The sequence below is a fragment of the Euphorbia lathyris genome, chromosome 2 (genome assembly GCF_963576675.1).
Source record: "Euphorbia lathyris chromosome 2, ddEupLath1.1, whole genome shotgun sequence".
NCBI lineage: Eukaryota > Viridiplantae > Streptophyta > Magnoliopsida > Malpighiales > Euphorbiaceae > Euphorbia > Euphorbia lathyris.
Window position 1 is genome coordinate 86,176,469 of NC_088911.1, and position 9,025 is coordinate 86,185,493.

Consider the following 9,025-nt stretch of genomic DNA (forward strand, 5'->3'; position numbering starts at 1 on the left):
CTCTCCATCCTATCTCAGCCCCTTATATGAATCTGAAGGTTGCAGAGTATTGGGATCCAGAATCCGCCAGTTGGAATTGGGACATTATCCATTCACTAATCAGTGCTTCGACACTCTTGAAAATGGCAGCCTTTGCGGTTTGTCCCCCAGCGAGACTCCTGACTTCTAGTTCTGGACGAACAGTTCTTCAGGAGAGTATACCGTCCAATCGGATTACCATTCACTGGGAACTCAGAACCACGAAGCTGTTGATCCCCTGTGGGAACTCCCTCATCTCTTAGAAAATTAAGAAATAAGTAACTGCTTCTCACTCCTCAACAAAAACACAATACAGGTTTGTGTCCGCTGTCACATGAGAAACACAGTGGATTGTTTATCTCTTGTAAGCCTTATGAAATACATTTTCATAAAAACTTGATGGGGTAATAAATATAAAATATTAACACAAGACTCGTTGTTTTCTCTTTGTAATTTTCCGTTCTAATAACTAGTTTATAATATTATTTAGTGTACAAATAGGGGATTAATAGGTAGTTAGAGGTTAAGTATTATATTGGGAATTTTATTCTTCTCTGTAATTCAATTCCTTTTTCATTTCATTGTCAATTCAATAAGATTTTCACTAGTTCTATTTAGACATGTTCAAGGATCCGTTGATCTGCCCAACCCGTCCAGACCCGTTGTATATGGGTTGGATTTGGATATGCATAATTAGTTTTTGGCCCGACTCGACCCAAATCCGAACAAGCTCGAACATAAGATGGGATGGGCTTGGGATTTATCTCAAAATCCATGCTTAGTCCGGCCCGGCCCGCCTTCTATAATTTATATTTTAAATTTTTATCTACCATTTTATAATTGTATATAAGAGAAGAAATTTAATAATTTTTATATACTATTTTATAATCGTATAAAAGAGAAGAAATTTGATCCATTGATTGATTAGGGTTCTTTACTTTCACATTTTAAACTAATAAATAGATTAGTTTTTGCCTTTTGTACTGCTTTGAAATATTAAAATTATTATAATAAAATTATGTGCTTTGTGAAAATATTATTTCGTGCTTTTGTCTTTATAAGTTTTACATTTTACACTAAATTTTACACGGTGAAAAAGTTTAAATTTAATATTAAATAAATTTCAAAGAAAAATATTGGGCAGATTGGGCCGAGCTGGGGATTTATATAATTTTTTCTGAGCCTAATTCTGGCCCGAGCCTAATCTATGCTGGGCCTGGAAAGATGATTTTAGAGCTCAATCCGGCTGAGTCCGGACCGAGTCCGATCCGGCCCAGTAAATGAACATGAACAGGTTTAGTCTTATTGAAATAGTTGAGGGAAGAAAAGAATGGGAGACAATATATTTTCTTCTTGGCCGCACAGATAACATGATGTGCCAAACATGCAGTAAAATCTGCGGATTGGTGGGCATCATTAAAGGTTTTCATACCACATTAAAAAGAAGAATGTATTTATTTGAAAAAATTAGGAAATAGATATAGTGAGGAAAAAACAAAGATATTTTTGCAAATGAATAAGGAAACTCAAAGGATATTATCCATAAACAAAATTCCCAAACTCAAAAAGGAAGAAAGAAATGGAAAAGTTAGTAAAAATAAAATAACAAAAAACCAAATTCCCCTTTCTCTGAATTGTGAAAACTCCTCCATTGAATTCAAATGTTGCATTGCCAGCATCACTACTACCACACTCTTTCTCCTCAAAATTTGCCTCTTTATCTGAATCCTCGAACCCCTTGTGTTCGTTTCACTTCTTTCTGCGAACCCACTTCTCTTTTCTCTCTCTCAGCGGTTCCTCCACCCAATTCTCACTTATGGCTATCCGAGCTCCCCGACCTCCCATCCATTACTCCACCTGATGATGGTGGTCCTGAACAGCTCCCATTCTTCTCCTCTCCTTCCATTTTTGCTACTACAAATGACCCTTCTCCTCTCCAAGTCACCACCAGCGTTCTCCTCACTGGAGCTATTGGTGTCTTCCTCTTTCGCTCTCTTCGTCGTCGAGCTAGGCGTGCCAAAGAACTCGTACTTTACCTCTACTCCTTGTTCTTGTTTCGCATTTTAAATTAGCTTTTTTTTTTTTTTTTTTGAAGATAGTGTAATTGCTTTGTCAGGACTCAGGAGTGCATTTTGGCTAATGGGTTCATACTCTTTTACCAAGTTTCAGATATTCATGTGTTTCAATTTGGGATTTTGGGGTTGTTTTTGTTCTGCATTTTTGGTTGCCTGATACTTTTTTTCCTGTTTGAAAGTTTTTAAGATGTGTTTGTTTTGTCTGTAATTGTACATTAGTAGTTGTTGTCTTTTCATTTTGATTCTTAATTGGTTTTGGTGAGATTTCATTTGATCTTCCTGCACTTTCGTATCCTTTTGTGCTTGATTTGGTCCAATGATTTCTCTGCAAGTTCTATATCTTGCAATTCTCCACTTCACATTGCCTTAGTTTAGCCATGGTACTTGTTATTATGTTTCAATTCCAAAGGAGCTATAGATGTTCTTAAATTTCGTTTACAAAGAAGTTCCACTTGTGTCTTCCCTTTTAATTGGGTACTTACTTAGCTTTGTTTGGTTGAGGTGCTATTAATGTAATGTATGTTATGTTAAGGGAAAGGATTGTAATGAATTATGCTCTATCTTGTTGTGTTTGGGAAGATAGTAAGATAAAATGGTGTCTTAATAATTTTGGCGTATTTGTTTTGAGGGTATTGGATAGTAATATGATAACAAGATCATACATTGCCTTGAGGATTAGTGTATGGTGTTATTTATATAATGCTATATTGATTTTCTTTGATTTTGAAGAATTGGTTTACTTCTTTTTCAGAAATTTAGGTCATCAGGGGCAAAGAAAACATTGAAAGAGGAAGCATTAGAGACTTTGAAAGCAATAGGATCAGCTCCAATTGAAACTGAGAAGAAGTCTCCTTCCCCAGTTCAGGCATTTTTAGGTGGAATATCAGCTGCGGTGATTGCACTTATACTCTATAAGTTCACACTTACTATTGAAGCATCCCTGAACCGCCAGACGATATCTGATAATTTCTCGGTTTGTTCCATAATTTTCTATTTTCGTATATTGTTGGGTTTTTTCTTTTTCTCTTTACATAGTGATTATGATCCATTCCATTGCCTTGTTTAGAAACCCTTAAAAGTATAAGAATAATTCTTGTTGAATCCAATACCGTAGTACTTAGGCCTCTTACCTACTTAATAACCAATATGGTATCCTGTTTTGTTGAAAAGATATGTATAATTGTCTCACTCTTATCGTTTTCTGCTTTTCAGGTTCGTCAAATAACAATAACCATTAGGTAACTGTCGTTGCTGCTGACTTTTGACATTTATGATTAATTTTATGCAAGAAAGTTGAGACATTTGCTTGCAATTCACAGGACAATTATAAATGGGATATGCTACCTGGCGACATTCGTTTTTGGCCTGAATTCTGTTGGTCTGTTTCTCTATTCTGGCCAGCTTGCCTTGAACTCTTTCATGGAAGATTCTACTGATGCAGAAAGTGAAGGTAAAGGCAATGAGCAGTCTGATTTGCAGAATTCAGTTTCGGAGAACCCTGCAGATAGCAGCCAGCGAGATCAAAGTACAGATGATTCACAGTAGGATAAGAAAGTAGGTTTCAGTCCTTTTAACTCATTTGTATTTGGATGGAGTAAGGCTTTGATCTTGCAATTATAATCAATCAGTCATGCTCTTATATGTTGATGGTATTTTATTATTTTATGTTTATTTCCAAGCATGATTTACAATGCAATTAGTAAATTTTTGACTATGGAGTAGCGCTGCATATAATCTTATGCCATCTTGCACAGCATCTTGCTTTATGGATAGATATATCGGGCTACTGGCCGATTTACGTTCTTTTGTTTGATGGCGGCTTCAGCTTTCATTAGTGAAGATAGAAGAGCTCCAAGAACGACAGAAGGATATTTTTATTATTTGGTTTTACATGTCAACAAACGATGTTCCCTGCATTTGCACAACACTAAGCAGTAGCCACATTTCTGGGGAGATACTTCACATTCTGAAAATTGACCATGTTCTTGCTAGCTTGCTTGCTTGTTGATGCTGATGTTGTGATTTTATTGTTGGTTCTACAATGCGGTTTACTGAGTAGAAAAGGAAACTGTCCTTAAAATCCCAAAATTTGAAAATGCCTCAAAAGTTAATAGTGCCTTTGAGAAGTTGAAATTGAAATTCTAAAATACTTGAGGAGTTAAATAAAATGGGAGGTTAAAAAGGTCCATGATAGAGTTTTTTTAGTATTTGAAAAATTCATTAAGGTGAAAATGCTATTTACACTAAAATAAATAAACAGGATAGTTTTGTTTACAAGTGACTTCTTATTATTGATTAAAAATTGAATGAAACAATTAGGAAGCAAGGTATTATCTACTGCCTGCCTTAATTAGAGTTTAAGTAGAAGTAGTTTCAATAAGAAGTTAAAGTAATTACATGATAAAATAATTATCGTATTAGGAATTGAAAAAACTAATCCAAATCTTACTCTTCAAAAGTAGGTGGCTATCCAATCCAAATAGGAAAAACAATTATCATAACTAAATCTATATATTACTATATATAAAAAGAACAAGGAGGAGGAGATACAAGTTATTTATAAAAAAAGGATTCCCAGTCAATTGATTATTAGACACACATATAAACAAGTGGAAATTTTGAACCATAAGAAATCACTAACAAATCAAATTAATCTTTTAGAAGTATAATTAAGGCTTAATAGGCACCCAACCCCCTAAACTAACTTTTTTTCACCTGGCCCCCTCAACTTAGGGGACAACCTCTCAACCCCCTCAACTCTCCAAAAACATCACATACAACCCCTTACACCCCTATGTTCGGTCAAAATATTGACCCGTATAGAAAACGCGCTTGACTATTGACCACACCAATGCCACGTGTCACTTTTTTATTAAATTTTTCCAAGTGATTTCACCTTGACGACCATTACCGCCAACCTCAGCACATCGATAAGGATGCGACGACAAACAGCGACAACACCTCGCATACAATAATCACTTGAGAAAATTTAATAAAAAAAATGACATGTGGCATTGGTGTGGTCAATAGTCAAGCGCATTTTTTACACGGGTCAATATTTTGACCGAATATAGGGGTGTAAGGGGCTGTATGTGATGTTTTTGGAAAGTTGAGGGGATTGAGAGGTTGTCCCTTAAGTTGATGGGGTCAGGTGAAAAAAAGTTACAAATTTAAAGGGTTGGGTGTCTATTAAGCCTATAATTAAAGGACCCATACCCACATAGCAAATTATTATTTTACTGCAAAAACTTCCAAAAAGGAAAATAATGAGTTTCATATCCATTAATTATTTTCTTTCCTTAATTAAATAAACACAATATATAGTTTTCCATGTGATAGATATTCATGTTCATGTTGTAGACAGATATGGTTCACCTATCCCATATTTTCTTTACTTTTATCATTTTAATATTTTGTACTATTAGATATCTTTAGTTTCCAATTGATTCTATCCTATTTCATAAGCCAATGAGAGGCAGTTAAAATATGAAGTGTAAAGCATGCATGCATCAGTCTGTATTTGGCAGAAATTACAATAAAGTAATCTTTTTAAAATAGAATCATGTTCATGTTCATGCTTTTGTTATAATGTAGTAAAAGAAAGTAAAAACCTAAATCAGCGGTTTGGTTTGGGGTTAAAGAATGCTTTTGCCCTGTAAAAGTCTGCTCAAAAGAATACATGCATTTCATCCTTTCTATCTCTTTTGTACCTTTGGAACTTGATCAGCTCACTCACTCACCACTTCTACTTTAGTTTTCCCAACTCCTTGTTTTCCTAAATACTAATATCTTTAATAATGCCCAATAACAATATACACATAATGTTCTATTATTAAAACATAACAAAAGATGCCCACTACAACTTCAAACAAATCAAAACACAATCCATATCTTTTTTTTTAATATTTTAAGTTTTAAACAACTTCATTTCAACTCCCTAAACTTCAATTCCCTAGCTTCAACTTTCTTTCACTATATCTACATATTAATATAGATTAAAGCAAATTAAAATTCTAATATGCTCACATAAATAACAGTATCCCCATCCTACCAATCTAACGGCCCAAACTTCATTAAAGGGGGAAAAAGAAAGAAAGAATTTGCTTAAATATGATTGAAATTAAATTTACAAGGATGTCACAGCAGTCAAACTACACTTTTACCACACTACAACTTACCACACATTATTTTCTGATTTCTAACACCCAACCCCAGCCGCCCCCACTCCCGGACGATGCGGCTCCAGCTTCCTGTTCTTCCAAAAACAATTCTCCGGCGCAAGCTTAGCTGCCGATCTCATTGGCTCCGATTTACAACGCTTAAGCATGAACGGCTCGCAAGCCTTGCTTCCAACCAGTTTCTGCTCTACTGCTGTAGATATAGATTCAGCACCGGCAGCTCGAGCCGGCGGCTTCGCCGGATATGAACATGAAGACCTTGGTGGCTGCTGCAACTTATTACTATGCACCGACGGAAGACTAATGTCGATGCTATTCCTTTTCTTGGGCTCGTGATCTCCAGCGCCCTTTTTCTTGACCGGCCTTGAAGGCTCCGGCAGCCATCTGATGAAATCCGTGCTGCAAACCCATGTCTCCTTGGAGACCTCCATTGATAGCTTGGGCTCGCACATCATTAACAGTAAGCAATCTGGTAACAATGGCTGATTTTCTCTCTCTTTTGACTTGATTCCTTCTTGACCGTCTTCGGGTTTTAGGTTTTCTTCGGATTCGGATCTTTCATGGGTAAATGTCAATGTCTCTTGTTCTTCTTCGTTCTTCTCGCCGCAGTTATTCTCTGTTGCCTCTATATGCTCCTCTGATTCTTCCATTGCTAATTCTTCTTCTTCTGCTGCTTCTGATTTGGATTCATGGCCTTCCAATTCCTGCTCTGTTACTCCATTTTCTTCTGAAACTGGTTCCAAGGAATCTAATTGTAACTGTAAATTCGCTGAACTATCAGTCAAATTGATTTCTTCTTCGATTGCATTCTCTTCAATTTCTAGATCTTCATTTTGAGTTTCTTCAATGTCGGCGTTTCTTTCATGGCTATCTTCAGTCTCTGGAATAACTTGAGCTTCTTGAATTTGACACTCTTCAACAGTATCACAAGGAATCCACTTTTCCTTACTGATACACTCCATTTCTTCTTCCTCAACTTGAATTTCTTCTTCTTCTACTACTACTTCTCCAACATTAGTACTCTTTTCAACTACTTTGTCTTGGTCATCTTCATCATTAAGAAGAGGTGGTTCCCAGAATTTGTTAGCAAGAGCAGCCATTTTGACAGGGTCAGATCTGCATCTCATCAATAACAAAGCATTCTTTGGTGGGATACACATACCGACTTTGGCTTCCTCTTCTTCTTCTTGGACATGTTCATATTTCTCATCCTTGAAATCAATCTCTTCAAAAACATGCCTCCTGTAGCTTCTCCTTCTCTCTTCTGTACTCTCTTGTTCCTCTTCTTCTTCATCAACCACTAACTCTATCTCTCTTCCCTTTCCATCTCCCTCTTGCACCGCCACTAGCCACCGCCCAAACACCGCACCACATGAGCTACTACTTCCATTACTCGCCGCCTTGTCTACCTTGTCTTTCTCGCTCGCCGTACAAGACGACCGGCAAGGCAAAAAGCAATTAAATTCAGCCCCAAAACCCCTCAAAGCTTCACATATTGTCACAGGCAAATGCACCCATTTCTGATTCCTGGGAGGCAAACACTCATGCTGCTGCTGCTGCTGAGGATGAGGATTAGAATGATTTAGAAACTGATTTTCAAGATGAGGATGAGTGAAATCATCTTCAAGATTACAGCTTTTGGCTTGTTCAACTCTTCTAAAACTGACTTCCCCTGCTGATCTCCGCTGAGATCTGGACCTCATTTTCTTGCCCTGTTTCTTGGTCTTAACCCTAACTTGACCGATGCAGGTAACTTTAGGAGAAGAAGGTTCAGGATTCTCAAAAGAACCACGTTTTTTGCCATTAGTAGGGAACATAGGGGAAGCTTGACCGCCTCTCATGCTGCCATTGGTTCTCAATCGGCGACTAAGGGAAGTAGAAAGAGAGATTTGAGAAGATTCTCTAGATCGGCCGGGGCTAAGAATAGATTTGGAAGAAATCTTCATGGAAGAAGAGGAGAGACGAGAAGTGAAGCAAATAAAGAGCTCACTAGTGCTATTGGTGGTGGAGCTACAGCTGCTATTGCTGCGATGAGGCCTATCAGTGTCCATTAATTTTTAATTTCTTGTGAAAAATGATGGGGAAGAAAGAAAAGGGGTTTGTTTTGTAGTGAATGTGGTGTTTGGAGAGGAGGGGAGGGGTACAGTCGTACAGAACCAGCTGCACTGACCAAGAGAGAGAGAGAAGATTTCATCTTTTAAAGGTAGGTTAAATGATAAATAATTTGACTATCTCTTTTCAGTGATTTGGAGGGCAATTTCGGTAATTCGACAATACTAACAAGCTTGATATGTCCTTGTTCAACATAATATTTGTAGGTTGCTTTTGGGAGCTCCGACTGTAATTGGACAAAAGGTCAATTTGCTGGTTTCATATCGGGCATAAGGCGGAAAAAAAAAAAAAAAAAACAAAATAAAACCAATTTTATTTCTAACCTTTAGAATGGTGCAGGTTACTAGAGGTGAGTAAAAAGTCCTGAACCGAAATTATTATTTGATTCGGTTATTTTAATAATTTAATTTGGTTCTGTTATCAAATTTTCCTTATTCGGTATTCAGTTATCAGTTCGGTTATTTCGAAAAAAATATTGGTTTGACAGAAAACCGAATTAAATATATATTTAAATAAACATAATATAATTTTACTTTTTTTAAAAAAAAATTGCGCAATGCGCTTACATTAAAGAATAAAGAAAAATCCCCACCAGACCCGGATGTAATTCAAACACATGACCTCCCAAGGCATAGGTAAGCT

General features: G+C 36.6%; 2 protein-coding genes across 2 annotated transcripts; one reads left to right on the top strand and one right to left on the bottom strand.

The window, feature by feature from the left end:
• The first annotated feature begins 1,558 nt into the window (after positions 1-1,558).
• Positions 1,559-3,807, top strand: LOC136220656 (uncharacterized). Its single transcript, XM_066008454.1, has 4 exons — positions 1,559-2,045; positions 2,845-3,066; positions 3,306-3,331; positions 3,413-3,807. Exons 1-4 carry the CDS (start codon positions 1,680-1,682, stop codon positions 3,636-3,638), a joined length of 840 nt encoding a protein of 279 aa, XP_065864526.1. The 5' UTR covers positions 1,559-1,679; the 3' UTR covers positions 3,639-3,807.
• A 2,275-nt stretch (positions 3,808-6,082) lies between these two features.
• LOC136218824 (uncharacterized) lies at positions 6,083-8,448 on the bottom strand. Its single transcript, XM_066005946.1, has one exon. The coding sequence runs from the start codon at positions 8,320-8,322 to the stop codon at positions 6,292-6,294; it is 2,031 nt and encodes a 676-aa protein (XP_065862018.1). The 5' UTR covers positions 8,323-8,448; the 3' UTR covers positions 6,083-6,291.
• Between the last annotated feature and the right edge of the window lie 577 nt (positions 8,449-9,025).

What these genes read in the sequence shown, in the direction of transcription:
- LOC136220656 (XM_066008454.1), top strand. Translation starts at nt 1,680, where the DNA reads ATGTTGCATTGCCAGCATCACTACTACCACACTCTTTCTCCTCAAAAT. An exon ending in CGATATCTGATAATTTCTCG is followed by an intron (nt 3,067 to 3,305) that starts GTTTGTTCCATA and finishes TCTGCTTTTCAG; the next exon opens with GTTCGTCAAATAACAATAAC. An exon ending in CAAATAACAATAACCATTAG is followed by an intron (nt 3,332 to 3,412) that starts GTAACTGTCGTT and finishes TGCAATTCACAG; the next exon opens with GACAATTATAAATGGGATAT.
- LOC136218824 (XM_066005946.1), bottom strand. Translation starts at nt 8,322, where the DNA reads ATGGACACTGATAGGCCTCATCGCAGCAATAGCAGCTGTAGCTCCACC.